This window comes from Phaseolus vulgaris, chromosome 7 (assembly GCF_000499845.2).
Source record: "Phaseolus vulgaris cultivar G19833 chromosome 7, P. vulgaris v2.0, whole genome shotgun sequence".
NCBI classification, from domain to species: Eukaryota; Viridiplantae; Streptophyta; class Magnoliopsida; order Fabales; family Fabaceae; genus Phaseolus; species Phaseolus vulgaris.
Window position 1 is genome coordinate 14,296,646 of NC_023753.2, and position 25,005 is coordinate 14,321,650.

General features: G+C 33.9%; 2 protein-coding genes across 4 annotated transcripts; one reads left to right on the forward strand and one right to left on the reverse strand.

Annotated features, from left to right (window-relative positions):
* The first annotated feature begins 9,859 nt into the window (after positions 1 to 9,859).
* On the forward strand, positions 9,860 to 12,946 carry LOC137828275 (probable GPI-anchored adhesin-like protein PGA55). 3 transcript variants are annotated; one of them, XM_068634768.1, is made up of 2 exons: positions 9,860 to 10,025; positions 10,332 to 12,946. In XM_068634768.1, the coding sequence occupies exon 2, from the start codon at positions 10,349 to 10,351 to the stop codon at positions 12,398 to 12,400; it is 2,052 nt and encodes a 683-aa protein (XP_068490869.1). In that variant the 5' UTR covers positions 9,860 to 10,025; positions 10,332 to 10,348; the 3' UTR covers positions 12,401 to 12,946. The 3 variants fall into 3 exon arrangements, with proteins under 3 accessions (XP_068490869.1, XP_068490867.1, XP_068490868.1); XM_068634766.1 differs by having other exon boundaries at positions 9,863 to 10,025; positions 10,317 to 12,946; XM_068634767.1 differs by having other exon boundaries at positions 9,893 to 10,025; positions 10,312 to 12,946.
* Positions 12,947 to 13,518: 572 nt separating this feature from the next.
* Positions 13,519 to 15,880, reverse strand: LOC137828276 (uncharacterized). Its single transcript, XM_068634769.1, has 5 exons — positions 15,602 to 15,880; positions 14,319 to 14,433; positions 14,139 to 14,228; positions 13,923 to 14,021; positions 13,519 to 13,829 (listed from the first exon to the last, which is right to left on the reverse strand). Exons 1-5 carry the CDS (start codon positions 15,862 to 15,864, stop codon positions 13,728 to 13,730), a joined length of 669 nt encoding a protein of 222 aa, XP_068490870.1. The 5' UTR covers positions 15,865 to 15,880; the 3' UTR covers positions 13,519 to 13,727.
* Positions 15,881 to 25,005: the final 9,125 nt, after the last annotated feature.

Below are 25,005 nucleotides of genomic sequence, written 5' to 3' on the forward strand. Positions count from 1 at the left end.
GTCCCAATATAAATGTTCAGAACGTCGACGTTCGATCTCTCCCTCTTCTGGCGAGGTCTGATAAACCCTAAACCCGATCTCCAACATCGAGGTCCATGGTTCCTGTCCGAAGACTGACCAACACCCTAATATGTGTATCTGGGGCCCACCTTACATGGCCCATCTTTACTATGAGACACTAGTGTGCGATGTCTGAGGTCAGTCACTAAGATGACCGAGGACTGGTCGGTACACAAGCCCCCAGTCTCGAGCCGTAACTTGTTTCAGCGAAGAGACTAAGTGATCGCCCTAGGCGACCTTCGTGGCACTGGGTGACGGGATGTGAACAGTACACCGAAGTGACGTCTCACCACACCTTTTAAAATAGGCATACACGTTGCAAGATCAACGACTATCACTTGTTGGCGCTTGCGCTTCTGCGTATACTGTTTAAACCTTTAAACCCTTACGCTCTCTTCACTGTTCCATTACTTTCACTAAAGCAAATCATTTCCAAGCATTTATCTCATTCGAAACGCTCTCTCTTTCTCCTTCAAAACTCAAACCTTCAAACCCCACTCGATCAAAGGTATGATTTTTACTCGTTGTTTGCTCTTGCTTTATGATTCCACTGTCCATAACATGTTATAACTGTTCTGGGACTGTTTATGTTTTCTGCATTTTAGGTTTTCTGCACTTTACGTTTCCTTTGTTTTTCGCTTTGAGTCTCTGTTTTTCTGGGTTTCTCGAGTCACACCATCGTCTTCTTCTAAAGTTTCATTTTTTCTTCTTTGTTCTAGCTCCCTTTATTAAGATGGCTCAATGGAACCCTTCTCCGGCCTCCACTTCAAATTCTAACCTAACTTCCACTCCACCCTCGATACCAAAACCTCCTCCTTCTGCCCCTGATTACCAGTCCCTGTATCGTTGGGCACCTGACACCTTTCTAAAGGAGACCTCCAACTTTACTTCCCTGGCAAGTATAGCCGCCTATAGGAAGAAACAAAAATGCCATAAGTCACGTGTCTTTGGCAAAGACCACAACAAGTTCATGAGGATGGTGCCATGTAGGGTAGGTGAATCGGTGTGTTCTTATGAGTCTTCAGACCCTAAAGGTCCCTTCTGCTTTGTCTACTCCACGGTCTTTCGAAGACTTGGATTACGACTTCCTTTCTCCCCATTCGAGCGAGCCCTCTTCACTGAGGTGAATGTTGCCCCCACACAATTGCACCCTAACAGCTGGGAGAAAAAAAAGAAGTTGACCGAGTTGGTTGCCAAACGCAGGGCTGCTGCTGCCGGCGTGGGAACTTCAACCCCTACAAACCTTCCTCCCCCTGACGTATGGAACTTCCCTTAACTGGAGTGCAACTCCTAACAGAATGGTCGCCTGGGTACCAATTTGTGCACCAAGTCTTTGGGGCATATGTTCTGCGGGTGCCCTAAGTGTTCACGTGTCATGCATGCAGCTTCTCTTGGAAACCCTAACCCTAACGGGCCTTAGCGTTCCCAAGAACTATTTACTCGTGTTGCGCCTGAATGCGCTATACACACCACCTGCATGGATCCCTCGTGTCTCAGGGCCTTCTCCCATCACTGATGTTTAATTGGTAATTAGTGTAATTCTAGGGTTCACCTTATGTGTCCCAATATAACTGTTCTGATCGTCAACATCTGAGCTCTCCCTCTTCTGGCGAGGTCTGATGTCGATCTCCAACGTCGAGGTCCATGGTTCCTGTCCGAAGGCTGACCAACACTCTGATATGTGTATTTGGGGCCCACCTTACGTGGCCCATCTTTACTATCTGGCATCGGTATGCGATGTCCGAGGTCAGTCACTGGAGTCGATACGATGACCGAGGACTGGTCGGTACATAAAGTTATACCCAGCTCGGCCTGGGGCATGCATGTTACGAGGTCGACCCAAATGTTTGGAAAACAACATAAGACTCTTCGACAAATTCTTCTTTTTCTAATCACATTTTTCAGGAAGAGTGCAACATGGCAACGAAGTAAGTAGGACTCTTGGAGACTACGCCATACATTAAGGACCTAGAAAATTTTCTAGCATTGCAATACCTACAACTAATAGGGCCTTGGAGATGAAGTTTGCATTCCTCACTCTCATTAGTACCAATTAATTCACAATGATGGACCATGGGGACCCTCATACACACTTAGCTAACTTTTATAAATTGGTGGAAACTATGGGTTTTCTGTTAGGTGATTTGGAATATATATATATATATATATATATGCGCTTATTTCCTTTTTCTTTGGTAGGGAAAACAAAGGAGTGGCTTATAGCATATGAGTCTTTCTGTGAGACATGGGAGAGATTCAAGAGGATGCCGAGAAAATTCCCAAATCATGAGTTTGAAGATATTGCTCGACTGAGCATATTTATTAATGGTCTCAGATCTGATACAAAGATGCTCCTAGATGTCGTGATTGGTGACACAATGATGGTTGTTGATGCAGATCAAGCAACGAGGATTATTGAAGCTTTGGCTACAACTGGTTATCAAGCTCAACAAGACAGAAAAGGTCATCAAAAGAGAGGAATATTGGAATTAAATACTGCAAATGCATTGTTGGCTCAGAATAAAATTCTAACACGGCAGCTTGAGCAACTAACCGCACAGATGGCCAAACTACCCCAAAAGTTGCATGTTGTTCAATCATTCCAAAGTCAGAATATTCCTATAAAGTGTGATTTTTGTGGAGGTGATCATCCTAATGGTCACTGTTCTTATCAAACAACCTCACCTGAAGCTGAGGTAAATTATATGGAAAATCAAGGAAGGCAATGTAGTTTTTCCAACAATTATTCTTAAGGTTGGAAAAATAATCAAAATCAAATTTTTGGGTGGAAACAAGTCTATAGTTCATCCAACAAGTAGGGGCCTTTCCAACAACAGCATCAATCTAATTATCCATCCATCTTTGACAGAATGAATAAAGTTGAAAATGCTTTGTCAAAGATTGTTTTAAATATGAATAAAAGTTTTTGGAAGTGACGTGGCATTGCACCCGAAAATAAAGATGTACGTTACAAGAATGTTCTTATTGTTTACTTATATTGTTAAGATTATATTCTTGTTGCTGAAATAATATTTTGGTTGATGAAAATTGTTGAAGGAATGTCTATAAAAGGGATTTAAGACCCTAGGTAAAGGTACGCTCTTTCTAAATACTTTAGACTGAAACATATTTTATAGTTTGAATGCTCTCACTGACTTGATCCACTGGAGGAAACTCCTCCTTCAACCCTTCCTGACTCCCTTTCAGATACTCTTTCAAAAACCCATCCTTTATTAGGCCTGCTAACTGGTAGCCTAGGGTTATACAGTGTTCCACATCATGCCCGAACGCTTTGTGGAACTCGCATCAGAACTCCTTGCATAGTCCCAAAATCCTGTCAGATTTCAGGGGGAACCTCAGCTTATTTGTCATACCCAGCATAGCCAACAACTCCTTGTAAGTCATTCTAAACTTGGGTGGGAAAGGCAGGTCGTCTTTCGCCTTCAACCTGGGTTGGCTCTTTCTTGGTGTGTAAGGTGCTCGCCGTGTGTCTGACCTCTTCTCGGTCACAACTTCATGTACTCTCATTGGTTAAGCTCGACTGCCTTCTTTGGGCTTGGCCTGCCCTGGGTATGTGCTACCGCGCTTCACTGTTACAGCCTCTTCTGCAACGAGGTGGGCAACAACTCGTTGTCGGATCTCCCCGAACGTCATTTGCCGATTTCTGATCAGCGAGTCACTGAATGGCCTTGACATGATCCCCTGCTCACGGTATCCATAAGTTGTTGTATGGTAGGGTTGTCACTCCCTTCAGATCCTAAAGGATCGTGCCTCGTATTCCTCATCACGCCTAAAAGCTTGAGTACAACTTCGGGTGGGACCTGGTTTTATCAGACCCCATGGTGGGCGCCAAATGTTCTTGCCAGTTGACCTGCTCGCTAGTTGACTCCAATCACAAGCCCTAACTCCGTCTGTCTCTTGCTGCTCTATAACGTAGCTCTGCTGGAACAGAGAGGGCCTACCTATTGATTGCACTCAGACGGTCAAGTCAATACAGGGCTTATAAGAAACAAGAAGTAGTAAGTTTTAGTCTTAGAAATAGCATACCTTGACCTGGGATTTCAAGCCCCTTTTATAGTTTACCTCTTGTAACAGTTTCCTATCACGAGAATATAATCTCAACTGAAAGCATACTCAATAGGAAAATATTATGCTCAAGGACACACCCTCACGGTGTTGCAACAACACAAAATCTTTCCTTCATAGAGTGCACAAAATAATAACAGAATAACCACCAAGGTACCAACTCATGTACCAGCATCAAGGGTCCAATCTGTTCACGTATCCACCCTCAGCGTGGGGCTACGGTATCTTTTGAATACATGCAACCTCACCTCTACGTGTCCTAGCACACATGAGCTTAGGTTTAAAGGAAAACGTATACTTAAACTAGACCTCATGCACACTAAGCACACCCCTAGGTCCAGAACTACCCTCGCTAGCCCTCTAGGCCTTATGCACGAAGGGTTATACAAGAAAGGGACTACACATACATCTAGGGCCTAATCACATGGCCCACGAGTCGAGCTGACCTGCCTATGGCAAGTGCTGAGGTTCGACCACCGAGCTCTGGGCGCTCTGGTCTAGTACAACACTAATGTTTTTTTTACTGTACTAAAAAAATCTATATATTGTAACAAAAATATTATTATTTATTGAGTTTTATATTAATTTATTTTAATTAAATGTTTATATATATATATATGATTTTCTTAATTCAAATTTGAAAGGAAATGTATCTCATCGCTCTTAATATTAAAATATTTAATTAAAGTTAAAACTATTTATCTCATAATATTATCATCCCAACTTTAAATTTAGATCATGTACCCTTCTTGTATATATGTATAACAAATACAAATTAAATTTTCAATTTATTTTTTATATGAATACTTTGTAATTTTTCTAAATTTCAAGAATCATCGTTATTTTTTTATTATAGTTTTGAACAAACATCAATGATCAATGTGTATATTAAGAAAAATTGATCAAAATCATTATTTATATAAGTTCTTTATTATTTCATACTTGAACTTTTTTTATATTTAGAGATTTTCCTCTTCATTTGATCGAATTAATTAAGGAATAAAGATTTGTGCCGGATTAAAAAAAGTTTAATATAAGATTTAAATTAGTTTAATATAAGATTTAAATTAGTTTAATATAACTTTAGATTTTTATCAAATTTCATAATGAATGACTTTTTGACGATTTTATGTAGAATGTATAATTTATTTATTTTTATCTAAAATGCATATATTTTTTTTATGCTTAAGAACATTTACGTGTTACTACGATGAAAAATATGGTTCTATTTATGTAGACATTTGAACCATGTCATCTGAGAGTTTAGATGATACTAAAATTATAACTGGAGTTTCACTAAAGATGTTAAAATAATTATATCTCCTCTTCAATTTTCATCAATTAAGTAACTAATAATCCTTTTTAGGAAAGTAAAATCCTTTTAAATTAAAAAAAAACATTTAAAATGTAGCCAACTATACTTTTATAAGAAAATATTATAATTAATTTAAAATTAGAAAATAAACCGGCAACATAATCATTTTCAAAATGTTTTAAAATAGTTATTTTTGTTATGTTTTAAATTAAAAAATTAACTAATTATAAAATGATTAAATATATAGTAATTATAAATACGTATTTTATCAAATTATTGAATTAAAATATTTCTATTTAAAATAAATTTAATTAAGAACAAAACCAACTTTTTCGTAATATTTTTCATTTATTTCCTCTATTTCATTGTATAACCAAACAAATGAAATTGAATAATTTAATGTCATCTCTCCTATTTTCCTATCAATAATATAGAGGTACATAGAAAAACCACTTCAATTAAATATTTATTTGTTATTTTTCTTTTTAACCAAAGATAAATAAGAATTAAGTGTTTTGCTAGAGATTAATTAACAAGATCTAAAAATGCTTTATATCAATAACACGATCATATAAGAAAAAAGTAATCTATTGAATTAATGACAAATTTATTCTTAATGAGTCAGTTATGATTTTCACTCCATTAATTATTGAACGTGTCACTCTATATATAATATTTTATTAATGAAAAGTTTATTTTGATACATTTGTGATTAAGATGAAAAGTAAAATATACTAATTACTCGGTCATATATAGAAATCTATCTCATTACTTTATATTCTTATTATACGATATCTATTTAAAAATATAATACGATATCTATTTAAAATCCGTTTATAGATTTTTTTTACCATTCTCTTGTTACACTATGGTTAATCAACCCTATTCAACTTTATTTTTCAAAATAAATATATATGTCTTACTAGCATTCGAGAGACGAAACGTCAAGAGACCGGCCACCTTGGACGATATCACGACCTTTTTGGTCAAAACGACTCTCACGTCAAATCGCAAATTAAATAGACTAATCTTGATTAAAAGAAATAAAACGTAATTAAAGGATAATTGGAGTTGCATTAATCCTTGCAGCAGCACAAGGTCTAATAGAAGAGTATAAAAAGAGGGCACACCCATGGTAAAAGATCATGGTTGTTTAAAAACTGAACTAGACAATTAAATATACCTCATTTGACTTGAGCGTCGGAGTATCTTTGTAGGTACCCCACCCTTACAGACTTACCTGGAGGACAACTAGGATTGGAAGAAAAACGAAAGGAACTTAATAGGGGATATTTAGTCTCAGATAAATATAAATTGTAAGAACAATATACATAGTCATATTTAGATAAAAGAAATAGATAAAAACATATATACCTATTTTCCTACTTCTTAATTTACTTTTGTCGAGTCAGTCTTTCTATATGTAATATTTCTGATTCTCGTATAATACACGATTATCACAATTGATAAACATTCAAAAAATAAGAAAATAGGGTAAGTTAGAGTTAAACAAATATTCATACAAAAAAATTATTAAATAATAACAATTACATATTTTATTTTTGTTCTCATTCATTCAAACATTTCACAAATAAAGCATCTTTCAAAATAAATAAAATTTACAACTTATGCCAAAACACTTCTAACACACACCACATAACACTTGACTTTACTTATGGAACACACCTGTATTGAATTTGACTCAGAGACATACATTTGTCATACTACATTCATTATGTTATCTCTCACATGATAAGGTAAACTCATATGATCTCTCATACCAACTATTTTTCAAACCAGATTTCATATGAACCTTCTTGACTCTTACCACATGATAAATTTAGTTTATGTGATTCTAATATACTAGTATAGTTAGAATATATCATTTTAGACAATTCTCAATTTCAATACATATATAATACATCTCGATATAGTATTTTATTTCCTAAGAATAACTATGTTTACATCATACCGTAATTTATATATAAGTTATTCATACAAATTCTAAATTCAATTCAAATACTAGTAACATTATCATCTCTTTATTTGTTAATCAATCAATCACAAAATTTCAAAATTTAATACAATAATAAATTTTCATTCATACGTATACATCCAACTCAACTTAAATGCAAATAAATTGAAATTTATTCTCCATTACATTATAATAATGTTCAAATACAATATATTAGTCAAATATAAAAATATAATGAAAGATACACACATTTTGACATTTAGAAACATTTAAAAACATATTTTTATCAAAGTTTAGAAAACACATTTTCGCCTAACAAGGACTTGGCTCATCTAATTAAATACATAATGTAATTTTCCTAACCACCATTTTGCTCGCCCAACCAAAGGCACCAACACAACCAACCACTTAGTTGGACAATGAACAAAATGTTCGCCCAATGACTACTCCACTGAGAGTTTTTCATAAAAACATTTCACCTACCGAGATTTGGTTCGTCTAGTGACCAAAAGGCTAGTCTAGCGAGTTTGGTTGACCACTTTTGCTTTGCCTTATACTCTATTGGAACAAAGCAAAGAAGGAGGCGGAATGGAGAAAGGACAAGGATGGTCTTGCTTGGCGCAAAGGTTGTTGGTTCGAGGGTAGGGATGGTACTAAAGGTCCTCCCGGTTTTTCTTTTGGACAACTGCTCACCGTTGGATCTCACCAATACAACCCCCTATAGTTTTCGTTACCTAGATATCTTTTTTTTTCATTGTTCCCAAGGATTTTTTGGGTAATCCACCCAATAATCAAAACTCTTAGGTTTTTATTAAAATGAATTTCGCTCAATGAGCACATAGTTTGCCTAGCGAGCCTCCATAATTCAGAAAAATTTGAAGATAACATGTGGATCATAATTGGTTCAAGATAAATTTTAACTTCATTTTTTCTAAATAAAAGTAAATATATTATCTCAAACTAATTACATCTCTTACCAATATATCTTAATTGTAGAAATCTAACAATCAAATTGATGCATATGCATACTCATTTCAAAAGCATTTGAAAACATAATGAGATTTACATTTCAATTCAACCAATACAAATATTCCATATCACAATCAATTTAAAGCCAAATCAAGATAAACTCATTTAAATAAAAATCAATTAGAATATCAATTTGTAGAAGAACTTGTTCAAATCTATGTGACCAAGTCTCTTTTACATTGAGATCGTCTAACATAAAGTTCTATTGAAAACTAAACTAACTTCCCTTACCTGTTTACTTTGCTCAACACTAGACCAAAAACTTAAACTTCACAAAACTCACAAGAAGGAAAACTTGTACATAAAAAGTCCTTATTAGCGATCTAAGTATATCCCTACGATCCTATAGAGACTTATCTTAGGTAAAAAAAACCCACATGCAAACACCATTCTCCCAAGCATGCAATACTTTTCAAAAGTGACAGTAGAAAAATGGTGAAAATAAACCTACTCTAATAAAAATTATAATAAAATAACCTTAATATATTCTTGACTAGAAATTATATAATAGCTTTTGATCCTCAGGATGAATAGCTTGATCATAATTTTAGAAAAAAGAAAAAAAATACTAATTATTTTAAAATAAAGTTCGAATAACTAAATTTTTTATTTATAAAATTTTCACTTTAATATTAAAATATTAATGTTTCATTTCAATTATAACATTTCTATTCTTAAACAATTTTCCAAATTCTTACAATATAAATAAAAAACATTTTAAAATATAGTGTATATAAAATTTCATCCTAATATTTTAATACAAAAATGTTAATTTATTTTAAAAAGTTAAATAAGTTACACTAAAAAATACAAATTTAAATAAAGTTGATTTAAAATAAAATTAAAATCATCATACACATATGAATACCATTGGTAAATTAAAATAAATATAAAAAATAACCGAGTTAATTAATTTTTAAATATTTATAAATTTAAGTAATTTTAATAAGTATACGTTGAAAATATTAATCAATTTCTATTTTTTTTTTCTTTAACCTACTTTTAAGGAGGTAAATAATAAGTTCACCTATGAATTGAAGAAGATTTTAAAAAGAAAAAAAATTGAATTGATAAGTGAATTAAAAATAATGAAATATAAATAAAAAAATTAAATACTGAATAAAATATATTTTTCTAATAAAAACTCTATTAAAAAACCCAAATCTATAAGAAATGTATGCATCTTTTATCCAAATGCGGATATATTGGTTCAATTTTATTTTTGATTCTGTTTGCCGCCCAACGCACAGGAATGCCATTTGTGAACTCAGGTTAAAGGGTACAGTAGTATTTTCACTCTTCAGTTAATTCTTTTGAATTATTTGGAACGAGCACTTAAAGTTAAACTTTAAGTAATGTATTATAATTATTATTATCATTTTAATTTAAAGTTTAATAATTAAAGTGAAATGTTCAAACCCAAACGAAAGCAAAGGAAGTGCGCCACGCATTCATTGTTGGTGTGTTCCCAGTTAAGGTTGAAGCGAGTTGGTGTTTGAGATCCTTTGTTGCTTCATCTGCATCACTCAGATCCATCACACCCACCTTCTACTTTCACAGGTAACGTCACACCCACTTATATTTCCCTTTCCGATCCCTCGCCACATTCGTTTCCTTTCCCAGAGCAACTCTTTTTTAGAATCTTCTGGAAATTCAATGACCACGACCCAACTTAGAAATTCTACGCTGTCAATTTTTAGTACTTGTAATTCTTCCTTCTTTTTTTTCGCATGAAGATTACCGTATGCCTCTGTTAGGTTCATCTTGTTTGAAAACTAATGTGCTTATGCAGAATGTGTCAATGTGATGTTAATTAACTAATTGATTAAATAATTGATGTATTTAGATCAGTTCAATGTGATGTAGATCCTGCAGGCCTCACTATGAGTAAAGCAGTTTCATCGAAGAAATCTTCCTCATTGCCCCCACCACCTACACCAGGCACAGTTGCATCATCCTATTCAAAAAAGAAGCGAAGTCCTAGAAGCCCTTTGCAGGATCTCAACCGCATTTCTAGCAGCAGCAACAGTAGTTATGCTTCTAGCACTGTCTCCACTGAAGCCCCAAAGGGGTGCCTCAGGTTTTTGTCATCCTCTTCTTTTAGAACCCCTGTCCACAGACCCAAGAATCTCACTAAAACTCCCAGCTCAGCCCCTCATGTAGCTGCATTGAAACTGTCTAAATCTAAATCCTCCAAGGAAAACATTCCAAAGGGTGATTCTGGGTTGAAAACTAAGACACTTGCATTGGATAAGGCGCGGAATCATAGGAAGAAGCCTCCTTCTGTCTACCAATGGCAGTCTGGGAAGAAATCAAGTTCTAGGACTCGTCAAAACCAAATGTCTAAGCCTTGTTCCGCTTTCAATCACCGTGGCAAGTTTATACCTAGGTTGTCATCTGCATCAGACCAGGTAAAGGAAAAAGAGAATATCTTGGTAGGCAGAAATGATAAAGTTGGTGAGCATGACCATGTCATATTGTGTCATGGTGATTTAAACTTTACTCCTTCGACCAAAAATGCTACTGGGTCGTGTTTGAAAGATGTTATAGTTTTTGGGGATTTGGAGGAGAATCCAAATGCGAGCATCAGTAGAACGCCTCCGATTCATAACTCTGTTTCCCCGGAGATACAATGTGGGTCCTCTCTGGTTCCAAAAACTGTAACACCTGCTTGTTATGGCGCTGGCTATGTTGTTTCTGGTGTTGTTGATAAGAGGAAATGTAGGCCCAGAGGGATTCTCACTGTAGAGAAGAAGTATTCAGGCAGTGGTAAAATAGCTGATAGTAGTTTTGATGATGATGAGAAAAAAGTAATGGACACTATTGACCATTCTAGTCCTTCCGTGTTACCTTTGCCATCTGAAGCTGTAGTGCATTGGCTTTCTTCTCCATCTAACAAGGGAAAGAACATTCTGAGTCAGAAGTTTGAAAATGGACTAAATAAAAGTCAGGGACTAGCATCATCCATAACTCTTGCTTCCAGTACTTCGCCAACATCCAGTTCCAAGACTTTTTGGAATGTAAGTGACAGCAGTGATTTGTCTGGTGGTGCCAATGGTATCATGAGAAAAATCAGATCTTCAATTTCTCCAAATGGGCTTGCTGAATTTCAAGTACCCTCTGATTACATGTTATCGCCTTCTTATTCATCTTTGTTGTTTTCTCCCAATCCCACACCTGTTTGTAGGGCAGGTATCTTAGGAAAAGGAAAAAGCGATCGATACAATGTCATAGATGAGAATTCACCCTTTTCCCAGAATTCATATGACAGTAGAAATGTTATTCAAACTCCACAATCAGATTCTAGTTCAGAATTACATGTTAGATTGTCATTGGTGAATGTAGACAATCAAAAGGAAGATAATTCTAACCCTGACCTTAACTCATCCAGGAACATACTTCTATCAGAAAGCTTCCTTGTCAATAGTTCGATGCCCCCTGTGGAGTCTGTTAATTCAAGTTTCCAATTTGATTGTTTAACTATGCCTTGTGAATCTATTGATCTCAGTAAACTTCCAAAATTTTTGGATGATCAGGACCCATGGTTATCTAGTTCAACAGTGAATGCTTCACAATCCCAAAGGATATCGTGGAGGGAAGGGTCACTGAGCCAACCTTACGAGCTGGATGAGTGTGATTGCTGTAGATGCTTGTCAGATGAAGAAGAAAATATCAATGACTCTGGTATCAATAAGTTTTCAGGTCCTCAAGTCATTATTGAAACAAAGGATGGTAAAAAATTGGGCAGTGATACTGCAATTACTGAAACTGAGGATAATGAACAGGAAATTGATGGCCTTGGCAAAGAAAAACATCAAGCTTTGATGTCATGTTCATGTGCTGAGTCCCTAAGCATTGATGGTGGTGGTCTAATTGCTTCGGGGGATGATTTAGACTGGACTTTTTGCCGCGTGAACAAGTTATTTGATGTGTGAGTCAACCCTTCGCTGTTTAAATCCATTTGTGAAAAAAAAACTTGTAATGTAACACCCCCTTGATCTAGATGGTTATTTGAACAAGCTCTTAACTTCCTCTAAGGCTACGTGGAAATTCGCCTCGCTGATGATGTGCACTTGTCTTGTATATATAATGGGTTGAAGGAAGAATTTCGACTTGGTGGAAGCACAATTTTCTCTAATTCCAATTTAGGAATAATTAACTGCTCAAGTGGTTAATCAAATCAATAGTGGCTACTAGTAACCATTCTTTGAACATATCATCAACTGGTTGAGTATGCTTCCCAAAGTATAATTTTTTTTACGGACAATTTTATGTAATGTAGCCTCCTCTTTTTCCTTTCTTTTTTTCGTTCTTGTTTTTAGTGAAATTTGTCTTTCACTTTCCTACGGGTTAACCAACATGGAAACCAACATTGAATCATATTGGTAGGTAGGGAATATGAGTGGTCGATCTTCACTGTATGCACAAAATTATTGGATTGATAATTGTTTTATTACTATATGTTGAATTAGTATTTTGTCTAGGGGATTGAAGAATTTCGTGACCGAAGAAAAGTAAAATTCAATTGTTGGGACCTAATGATAAGCTTGTATTTGAAACTCGTTTGCATGATTTCATACTGAGGTTCTTGCATTTCAATATAGCAAATATAGAAGGAAGAGGCTTGATGGATTGACATTTCTCTGGACTCAGTTAAGATCCAAATGCTGACAGCATTGATATCCGTATTCAAATTATGGTAGGGGATCTGTTTAAATTAGCGAAGGTTAAATATGCAGAAAACTGTTTTGCTCTGCTTGGTTAAAAATTTGATTACGAGCTATTAAGCTGATTAATACAAACATGAATTCTGATTTTGCTGATCCCAACGTGAGTGCAAGGGATAAGAGCTAGTAGTTGGCATATAAACAACATTTACGATAATATAAGTAGGGACTCCAAACTCGCCAAATCAGAAATCTGAAGTCCATACTTGTATATACATACATTTGATATCTTATTTCAATCATATCTAATTATATTAAAATTAAACAATTGTACCGGATTGAACATTGTGAGTAATCGGTCTGTGTAAATATTTGCCAGAGTATCGTAGCCATCAAAATCTAACCAAGGCTTCTGTTAATAGCTATTCTTAGTGCCAGCCAATACAAAAGAATTGTGAGAGAACGCTTAAGCTTATCCATAATGTGCCCACATACAAAATCATCAATGCAAAAAAGTTTTAAATAACTATTCCACAATGCTTTTAAGTAACCAAAGTTTTACTGGAAACAGATACATACTTCTTTTTTCTAATCTCTAAACTGTCTTTGCTTTTGGGGTCTTCTTCCTGATTTGTTTCCTGGTAATCAAGTACTTCATCTCTATAAAAAATAGCAATGCACCACAAAGTGCTGTGCTCTGCCATGAAAAAATTGAACACTTTATATTAAGTTGTCACACAGGTAAAATCACCAGATAGGAACACATGAAATAACAATAGTTTGCAAATACCTGAATGAAATCACTCAGCAATAAACTGAATTCAGGCTTATTAGGTCTATAGTTGTAGAAATCATACAGAATTGGTGTAGAAAGTGCCAGATAAAAGAGCTACAAAAAAAAGTAACCAGAGTTATGTTTTAGAACCAAAACAAAGATCAAAACTGGAAAGTAAATTTAAGAATAACAAAGTATATTCATTTCAAAGCTAAGAGAGTAAGCCCTCACCAGAAGATAAGATCCAAATGTACTCCCAAGAACAAATAGAATTCCTCCAACCCCCTTTAAAAATATGGTAGAGGCAATGACTGGCCGAACCTGTGTTTAACATTTTATCCAGAGAAGTAATACCAGTAAAAATTAAGTTCCATTCCAAAAAATTGATGGTGGAAGAAAAGATGGCCTTACATTAATATCTGGTACTGCTACCCCCAGTTTGGAGGATAAATTTCTCCTCACAACCGTGAGCTTGGGAATCAACTCCTTTGCAACGGGTCCACCAGTGTCATCAAATTCATTAAACCTGGCAACATGCATTCTATATAAATATGAATGTACTAAATGTTGCTTTAATCACAACCAAACATTTCATAGACAAAAATGTTGTCAAACAAGGTACGGGGTATACAACCTATGCCCATTCATAAACATCAACATGGTGATGCACCACCAAGCAAGGTAAAAAATAAAGTAATAGGACTTAAAACTGCTGAAAAGGTTATATCTAGCTACTGAAATGCATCCCAACCAACATGTCTGCAAGACATCGTATCAGAACAATAAAATTTAGTAGAGCTGTAGTCTCTGCACATATTTGATGAAACAAATACCATTGGAAAGCCAGCCAGATTAGTTCTTACTTAATCAGTTGATTTGATACACAACAAGGCGTCTACTGAGATCTTATATTCACTATCCATCCATCCTTCAATAAAGACAAAAATGTAAAATTAAAGGCAGCATAATTCATAAAGAATTAAAATACTATTGCTGTTAGAGTTGGAGTTTTAACCTAACTCATCCCTACAAATTCAGTTCCTAAGATAAAGTTTGCACCTCTTGCACCTTACTTATAAGTTATATGGTATATTATAGGTATATCACAAGACAATTTGAGATCATCAACAATTGATGCCTCACAGCTCCTTGTGTAGTGTGTTAGGCACAAAGCTGAATTCAAGCCATATTAAATGACGCATTAAAACCATCAATTTGCAGACTGTACTTAATTAGGCGTCAGACAAAGTACTAATTGCAAACTTAAAAATCCTCAATGATTTGAAGGAAGCGACTACAGGAAAAGCAACATCAAACGTACACGCGATGAGAAACTCAAGGTTTCAGGATTGCTTCGGTTGTTGTTACTATTAATTCCTCCTTGTATTTATTCCGACATGCTGGCATACTTAAGAGAACGAAGCAATTAACTAATAATTTACATTAAAGTAAACCATGAAGTTCCAGAGACAACTCTTTATGCTAAAAGATGTGTCATTAAACTTGAGAACAGCTCACCATAGTTCCCAAAAGAATCATTGAGCAAAAGGAAAATAACCCAGTTATAAAAAAATGTATCCATTAAACAACAAACAAATCTGAATGAAAATCCAGATGCACAAAATGAAAATTTAATGGGAAAACATTAAATAATTTGAACATTACGGATGGATCTAGAGAGAGGGAGGACTCACATCTGCCATGCTGAGAGGATGAAGAGGGAGGCAAAGAGGAGACGACCCAGAAAGGAGGAAAAGCCCATTGTTGTGAGTGTGTTTTGAAGTAGCAGGAGAGAAGCAGAAGATGAAGGGAAGAAAATAAAAGAAAAGTGATCAATTTGGATTTGGTCTGTAATTTGAATCGTCAAAGAATTGGAACCAAATTTAAGGTTTGAGACATTTGGAATATTTAGAGTGAGAGGAGGATAAATGTTATGCAAGAAAATCACAAAGGTCATATATACTTTTTTATTTTTGTCATTAACACATATGCTTATCTTACTGCTTTAATTGATTTGTCATGTTTTTTGCCTTTGATTTCAACTAACTTAATTGCAATCGCTTTAAGATCTAAAGTACGCGTGACTCCGTACAACGTTGTTGATTTCTTGGTGTTTGATTTGATTTTTAATGAAGAATTTGATAAATGTCAGGAATGATGGGTTCAGAAAGAGTTAATAATAAGAGATAACGATTGAAATAAATCATTGTCTTTTTTATTCCAATCCAAGTTAAAGAAAATTAACTCATGAAAAACAAATGAAAAAGATGAATTATTTACCTAAATTTTAAATATTGAATCTTAAAATAAAAAAGAAGACCATGTTTAGCTATGATAATATTTTGAAGTTAATTTTTAATATTTTAGAATTTAAACTGACATATTTTTAAGTCATAATTAGATTTTTGTTTTGTAATCGTGTATATTTTTTTATAACAAACAAATTCTACTTGAGTCAAGTAAATTATTATTTATGGTAAAAGAAATTCTCTTAATATTCATAATATTGTCTCTGTTCAAAGTTCAAATACTATAGATTAATTAAGGTAGAGCAAACTCTTATATATTTATTCACGTTTTATATTTATATTGTTTTAACATTGGCTGATGTCCCATTTTTTTATTATAATATTTTTAAATATTTATGCATTATTAATAATTTTTTTGACTTAATAAATAATGTTGTATTAATAAGATTTTATATTATATTATATTAATATTATTTATCTTGAAATATATGTTATAAATATATCTTAATTATACTTTATAATTCGATTATATAATACTAAAATTAATATAATATGTCAATAAATCATATTGAATTTCTTATTTACCTGTTATCATATCTCAATCAAATTAGAGTCAAACTCAAATAAATGATCATATTAATAATTCATTAAGTTAAGATAACGATAAAATCACTCCAATTATATTTAAGAATGTAAAATAAACTCTTCATCTCAGATATAATAATTTATTAAATTATAAAACTATGTAAAGTAAAAATGATAGAAAGTTGGAAAGTGATTGGTAATTTGGAAGACCCCTTCTTGTGATTTGACATGAGTGTCTCAAATAAATTTAAAAGTAACGATTAAATTTATGTTGCCTTCATTTTTAATTTAAATAAATTTTTATTTTCAGGTATGCATGAGATGTAGGTGGGTTTTAGTTTAGGATGAAATGTTTGAATTATGATATTTTGACATTTAATAAATTTGTATATTTATCGTATATTTACTATTTTGCACTTTGTTTTTTTGTTTTATTTTTTTACTGAATACAAAAATTTATTTTTAATGATCATGTCTCTCTTAAATATGGATTGTCAAGTAATTGAAAAGATGTGAAAACATTAAAAAAGAGGTTTATTATCGTGGGCTAAAAACAAACGATAATATACTCGTCGTAATGGTAATTATCGTCGGCATAATGTTGATAAGAATTTTGAAGCTAATATACTCGACGTAAAGATATTGGCGGGTGTGGACGACACATGGCGGGTGTTTTTTGCGTAGGTCAAGCGTGGGCTTAGCCTACAAGAAGTTTAGAAATTTATAAAAAATTGTGAGCTTGACCCACGCTTAGCTCACACAAAATTATATTAGCGTGGGCCAAACCTTCAAAATGTCCAAGTAGTTATAAAAATTGTGAGTTTAACCCACGGTAGGCCCACACAAAATTATATTAGCGTGGGCCAAGCTTTCAAAATGTCCAAGTAAAATGAGTTTAGCTACGAGGGGCACACAAGGAGTGTATATTTTTTTATATTATTTATTTGAAAAAGTGTAGGCTTAACCTACAAGTTTGGCACGTAACTAGTTTCAATTTAAAATATATTTTTATTGAAATAAATCAATTTAAAAAAGAAAATTATTTTTTTATTAAAATAAATCAATTTTAAAATTACATTAACTAATGTGAAATCAATTTTAAATTACTTTATTTCTCTTTTTCTTATTACATTTATTCTATATTTTACCTATTTCATTTTTTTCAATAGATAAAATTATTTTAGGAAGCAATCTAATATGAAGAAATGTTTTTCTTACTAAATTTTATTTATTTATCACTTTTTCTTTAAGAAATATTTAGTTACGTTAGTTTGGTTGAAAAGAATGTATGAGGATTTATAATGATGGTAAAACTCTATATCTTATATACTAAAACTAATTTAAATTTTTTAATTAAAAAGCTAAAATTGAGAGAGTTAAGTAAAGTAAATGTTGAAACTCTGTAGTTCATAATGATAAAGCATAAGCCTAATAGTTACTTTTGTCTGCAAAGCTAACTGCACTCTTAATATTTTACCCTCCAGACAAACCAAAATTTCCACAAACAAATTACCAACTTTATATATTTTGCTTCATCAAGAAAATAAATATTCTAGTTTATTCTATTTGCATGCCAAAGGAAGAAAAAAAGCAAGGGAAGAACAAAAGAGGAAAATAAGAAAGGTAAGCAACGAATATACAAATAACTAAATGGTGTTTTGGGGTAAACAACGTTAATGTGAGATGAGAGATGTCCTAGGGTCCAAAAAGAACATCAAAAGCACTTTAACTGCAGCAAAAACAACATCAAAACAGCACCAAACCAGCACCAAAACTGCAACATAAACCAGCATTTATACAGCATAAAACCAACTAAAAACACTACTAAAACTGCAGCAGCAAACCAACATTTGTACATCATAAAACCAGCACCAAAACTGCTCCAAAACAGCACCAAAACTGCAGCAGAAAACCAACATTTATATAGCATAAAACCATCAAAAAGCAGTACCAAAACTGCAGCAGCAAACCAACATTTGCAAAACATAAAAACCAGCAAAACCAGCACCAAATCTGCAGCAGAAAACCATCATAACCCTAGCAGCTACTTCGTGATATCTAACTCCCCATGCATAATCATAATCATAATCATAAGTTGAGCTATTAAAGCCTACCTTGCTTACAACAAATCAGTATATGCTACTATCTAATCACCCACCAAAGGAAAAGAAACTTCAACTTTCTGATTATTTTGTACATTATCAAACTTCATCAAGAGCAGTATGCGACATCAATGAAGGTAATGAAACATAATCTAGTTAATACAAGGAAAAACAAGTTATAGTACCATACATAGATATTGTTTTAAGAAACAAAATATAGATACTTAGTAGGCCCAATGCAATGTCGAGGTGTGATTGACGACCAGTAGAGTGTAATGCCCCACCTCGAGTCGATGACCTATTCAATTTATTTTGGATTGATTGTTCTTTGAACTTTTTTGAATCCCAATAGTCCAAGAGACCAATCCATGCTTGTTCACTAATCTAGTTAGGTCTAGTTGCTTTCATCCTAGCTTTACCAAGCATATCAGAGAGGCGTTTTCTCACCTTTGACTCGTACACTTTTCTAATTTCCCACTCATCATGAGGGGCCCAAGTCACTCGAGTCTGTAAAAAGAACAACAAATTTAAATAAAAAGTTAATGAATATAATAAATGCTTAAATGGAAATGAGTGAAAATGTTATGTTAAGATCACCTTAAATTTAGTCCACCATTTAAGTTGGACTTCCTCTGGTGTTTCGTCATAGTGATAGTAAGGACCCCTAAATTGTGACCTAATTGCATGCCCAATTGCCTTAGTAGCACAATGATTAGGTGTCCATCTACAAAACATGCAAACCAAAATGTTAAACATGAAGTATAACAAACAATTCACAATAAAGTTCAATGTGATAATAAGCTTACCCTTTACCCACTGATCGAATGATGACCTTCCCACTACCATCATGTTCTTCATCAGGGATATCATGGTGTGTCGTGGGTTGTACTGGCGTATCAGGGGAGGGTTGCCCTGATGCCTGAGTAGGCTGAACTGATGTAAGAGTGGGTTGCACTAGAATTTTTTAGGAGTCACATGAACGGATGGAGCACTAGAGAAGTGAACTAATGAGGGAGTAGATGTGGACTGTAATGGATTGTAAGTGGGAAAGAGTGTCGGAGTAGACAAATATTGGGCTGCTGGAGCCACGGGAGACAGGACTGGTATAATACGAGAGGTATAAGGAGGAACATTGTCCTGTCGCATTGCAGAACGAAAGGATGAGGAGGGGGTTGAGGAGGAAGGGGTCGAAGAAGAAGGGGTCAAAGAAGAAGAAGGGGTGGAGGAAGAGGGCGTGAAGGATTGAGGAAAATGGGATTTGGGTGATGGGCCAGAATAAGGAATGGACCCTAGTTCTATTGCAAGACGGCCATGCATAGATGTGTGAACTCCACGCTTAGCATTGTTATGTCTAATAACAGAACCATCCCTTCCTCTAGTTCTAGGCATTTTTCCTGGAAAGAAAATGGCATCATAAAAAAAGAAAGCATAATAATCTGATCTAATTTGATCACAAAAAAGAAAGTGGAAACAATTTAACGTATAATGTTACTTGGAGACATGTTTTGCATGATTATAAAAAACAGTGGAACTGATTTTTAGTGATTTAACTTGGGAGAACTAGCTAATAAACATCAAAACCAAGTCAACTTTAACAATTAATTTGCAATTTTATACTTGTGTATCTAGATAACCTTAGATTTAACAGACTTCTCCTTCATGCTGTAAAAGGATATGAATGAGAATAATAAGAATGAGATTTTTCTTGAATTATTAGTTCGGTTATACATAAACAAAGTCAAAAGGAGACAGACAACACAAAACCTGGGAGAACAAGTCTATGCTAGGTCTCAGTTGGAGTTAAAAAGGGTAGGTGGAAATGACAATTATTCAGACAAAATAATTTGTAAACAAAGTACATATATATTTTCATCTAATCCATATTCACCACAAAAAAGAGAGAAGAAAGAAGAAGAAAAGAAAAGTAACCTGAAATTCAAATGATCGGCTGACAAGGTTAAGACCAAATCCAATCAGCAATGCCGCTGCCAAATATCTATTTTTGATAATTCAACTATACAGTATGAAATTTGATAATGCAGATTTCTCTTATCAATGTTGTTATGGAATTGCGTAAGTTGTGCTGCCACCCCTTCATGTTACAAGGAGTTCAACCTGATCTTAATGATGAAAAACAGGCACATGAGTAAGCTCACATGCTATATTATCTGAGTGCCATTATCTGTTTGAAACATTGATTCTTTTTTAATTAAAAGAAAGAACGATAATGTATCACTATTGGGTTGCAATCCTAACCAGATTTAGTCTACAAAGTGTACCAATCATATGCAGCATTCTGAATACAATTAAACCAATCTGAACCGTATGGAAATCCAAACAATAATCCAAGTTCCTATCAAAGTAAAAGAGAAAGTATATGAAGTTTATAATTGTTAACTTTTGCACCTAAGCTAAAGTATTTAAAGTTCTTATGTTTAAAGTCATTAACATTAACATTTTTTATTGGTTAATATTATGGTTGATTTACTATTGTTTTCCTTCATTTCTATTTGATAAGCAATTACTTGAATCATCTGGGAAGTTGCAATTGTTAGACAAGTTGATGGTGAAACTTAAAGAGCAAGGTCATAGTGATGAGAATAAACTAAATGTGGCTTTTTATAATGAAGAACAAGATCATTCACCTTCACATTTAAAGTTTTTCTTGTTAATCTTTGCAAAAGATAAAGCCCAAGCCCAAGCCCAAGAAGGCCAAAGCCCACAAAAGCTCAAAGACCATCCCATGAAGGGCAAAGCCAAGTTTTAAATAAATATTGTTTAGAAAGGTGCTTAGAGGGAAACATTAGAAACCTCTATTGTTAAAGCATCTTTTAGTCTTTAGTTAAGAGTCTTAGGGGGGGTGTATTAGTAGATAGGTGTAGGTGTAGTTTTTGGGAGGTGTCATAGTAGAAAAAGGTCACACCTCCCATGTGACTTGTTTTTGGTGGGAATTTCAAATGAGTTTATTTGAAATTTCTCACCTATTTTTTCAGCACCTTAGGCTATAAATAGAGGTGCTTCCTTTGTAAAATTCAGATTGGAATTAATCTAAGAAAACTCTACTCAAATTTTGAGTGAACTTTGGAGAGCTTTTGGAGCCTTCTTCTCTAGTCTTATCTTGATGGATCAATGGAGTCCTCAAGTGGCGGCATCACTCTTATCTAGGAGCATTCCACACTTCTAGTGGCGAGATCATCCAACATTCTTCCATCTTCATGAGCACTCTCTTCTCCTTCCTTTCTTCTCTTTCAATTGTTCATGTTGTCTTGTGTTCTTGAGTTTTTTTGGTTTGGTTTTTCTGTTTTTCCAGCACCTATGTTCTGTTCTTGCCTTTTAATTTCAATTCTGTTGTTCCTTTTAGTTTCTCTTCTTTTTTGGTTCAATTTGACTAAAATTGGTTCATCCAAATGAGTTTGGGATTTGGTACTAGTTTTTGGTGAGTTCTTGTCTTAGAACAAATGATCAAGAAAAGTGCCTCTATAATGTCCAACTCAAGGTGATTCCTAAGAAGGTCAAGAATCATTCTCTATATGGCTAGTGGAATCACATCACATAGAGTCCTTATATATTCCCAATTTCAGAGAATGCTTGACTTGCTGCAAGATTACTGTTCTTACAAGGTAAACCAGTTAGTCATCTATGACAACATGCTTTGACTTGAGATAAAAGGAGATAAATTCAGGGACTGTTTCATGTAATTTTTTGTTTTGTTCATTCAGAATTTGCAAAAAAATTTGTATTTTGTATGATGTTGAATTTGTTTTCCTTCTCTTTTAAACATTAGCAATGGCAATATGAGATGATAGATGGCAAGGTTGGAGGTGCTGAAAGACAAGTAAAGATAGATTGGTTTAATGCTGAAGATTCTTCAACATTTTGTTTCCTTCTATCTACTAGAGCTGGGGGTTTGGGGATAAACCTTACTACAGCTGACACAATTATTCTATACGACAGGTGGAGCTTTACATTTTTTTAACATTTCTTTTTGTTTTTTTACCTCCCCTCACCTTTTTTTACTCATTCAAATCACATTAATTGATGTTTTTTCATAGTGTTGACAGTGTACTGTTAAATTATACAACTTCCTGTTAGTATGCTATAACTACTACTAGTAATCTTCAGTTAGTTAGCTTAGGCTATTCATTAGTTGGTTTCTTAATTTCTTTTAGAAGCTGTCACTGTGAATATAATCTTCATCTTTTATTCAATAAGGTTGATTTGTTTCATTTAAACCAAGAATGCTTGCATATTAAGGGGATCATTACAAATTAAAATAACCATATTCATATGATATGATAAACAGTGGTCACTTTCACTATACTCATTTTGATTATGGCATCCATATGATGCAGAAACATTAAGTTTTTGGTTTAAATAGAGTAGTATAGTGTTAAAAAGTCAAATTCCTTTGTGATTGTCAAGAAAAGTTTTACACTAATTAGATAGCTCATCCCCCACTATAGCATATGGGAACAAGAGGTTCAAAGCTGAATAAGTTATTTAGCAGTGTTGAACTACTTAATTAGCCAAAAGCTATTCAAAGTCCCAATTGTCCATGTCATTGTCATCATGTTCTTCATCCTCTTGACTTGATTCATTGACCTCATCTTCATCATCGTCATCACATACTGTTTCCATAACATCATCATTGACGAGCTCAACAATTAATGTGTCAGCTAAGCCTTCTACTTCCTCAATTGTACTAATTGCTAACACATTAGGCATTTCATCAAACTGATAAGGTAAATCATCTTGTATGTTATCAACTTCAACATGACCTCGGGGTTTTGTTGTGATTGCCACGCTCCAACCACGCAAGTTCCTACATATCTTTGGATAAAGCACATAGTAAACTTGTCTTACTTTTTGTGGAAGAATGAAGGGATCATATGGAATATATCTTCCACTCATCTTGATTTCTACAATGTTATATTCTGAATGAACTTTGGTGCCTCTATTATTGGTTGGGTCAAACCAATCACAAAAGAAAAGAGGAATCTTCTTACTCAAACCAAGATATTCTAATTCATAAATATGTTTGATGACGCCAAAGAAGTCATTTTGTCCTCCTTCTGTTACACCTTTTACATGCACCCCACAATTTGTGGTTTTCTTGCCTTCACTCCATGACTTTGTATGGAACTTGTATCCATTAACAAAGTACATGTTCCACGATGTTGTAGATGAATTAGGTCCCCAAGCTAATGCTTTCATGTTTGGGTCAATCACCCTATTCCTCTCATCATAAACCTACGAAATAGTTACGTAGTTGTTAAATTAAGTAACACTTACTTAGTTGTTAAATTAAATAATACTTACGTAGTTTTTAAACCATTCTGGAAAATGTCTATGTATATTCATTGAACCCTCTTCGTTGTTGTTGTTAACTTGTAAGAATAACCTTGAAATAAATAAGTAATCAGTCATAAACTGCAATTTAAACGTAACCAATACAAATTCTGTTGTTGTTAACTTATTCAAGTATTGGTTTAACTTCATTGCAATTGATGAGGATATGTACATGGGCAGAACGATATTCATCATCATTTAGCCAATATTCTTTGCATGATCCACTAGGAACGACCACATTTGTTGAGAACGGATAATGTTGATTCAACTCCCTCATTTGAACTAGTCCGAGGATCATTTCTCAAACTTGTATTTGACAACAAGCTTACATGTTGGAAATAATGAGAACAAAAATAAGTTATTTCACGGTGTAAGTAGAATGCACATATTGAACCTTCTACCCTTGCTAAATTATCCACTGATCGTTTTGCATCTCTCATCAACCTACACCACATGTCAAGTTTTAAGTATTGAACAATAATTATGAACAATAAAACTGAGGATTGAGTGATTACCTTTCAAATGGATACATCCATCTGTATTGGAAAGAACCACCAAGTATTGCCTCAGTAGGAAGATGAATAACCAGGTGTTCCATTGAATCAAAGAAACCTGGTGGGAAGATTCTTTCCAATTTACATATAATAATAGAAATATTTGCTTTCATTTGAATTAAATCATCTATCCTCAAAGAGTTACAACATAAATCTCTGAAAAATTGACTTATTTCAGCTATCGCATTCCAAACAAATTCTGGTAATGAACGAAATGCAATTGGTAGTAAACACTCCATGAAGACATGACAATCATGAC

Bases quoted from the DNA above. Each gene is read 5' to 3' on its own strand.
- LOC137828275 (XM_068634768.1), top strand. From the start codon at position 10,349: ATGAGTAAAGCAGTTTCATCGAAGAAATCTTCCTCATTGCCCCCACCA.
- LOC137828276 (XM_068634769.1), bottom strand. From the start codon at position 15,864: ATGACCTTTGTGATTTTCTTGCATAACATTTATCCTCCTCTCACTCTA. The intron at 14,229-14,318 runs GTAAGGCCATCT...TGTTAAACACAG, and splicing joins TAGCAGTACCAGATATTAAT to GTTCGGCCAGTCATTGCCTC. The intron at 13,830-13,922 runs GTATTTGCAAAC...TTTTCATGGCAG, and splicing joins TGCTGAGTGATTTCATTCAG to AGCACAGCACTTTGTGGTGC.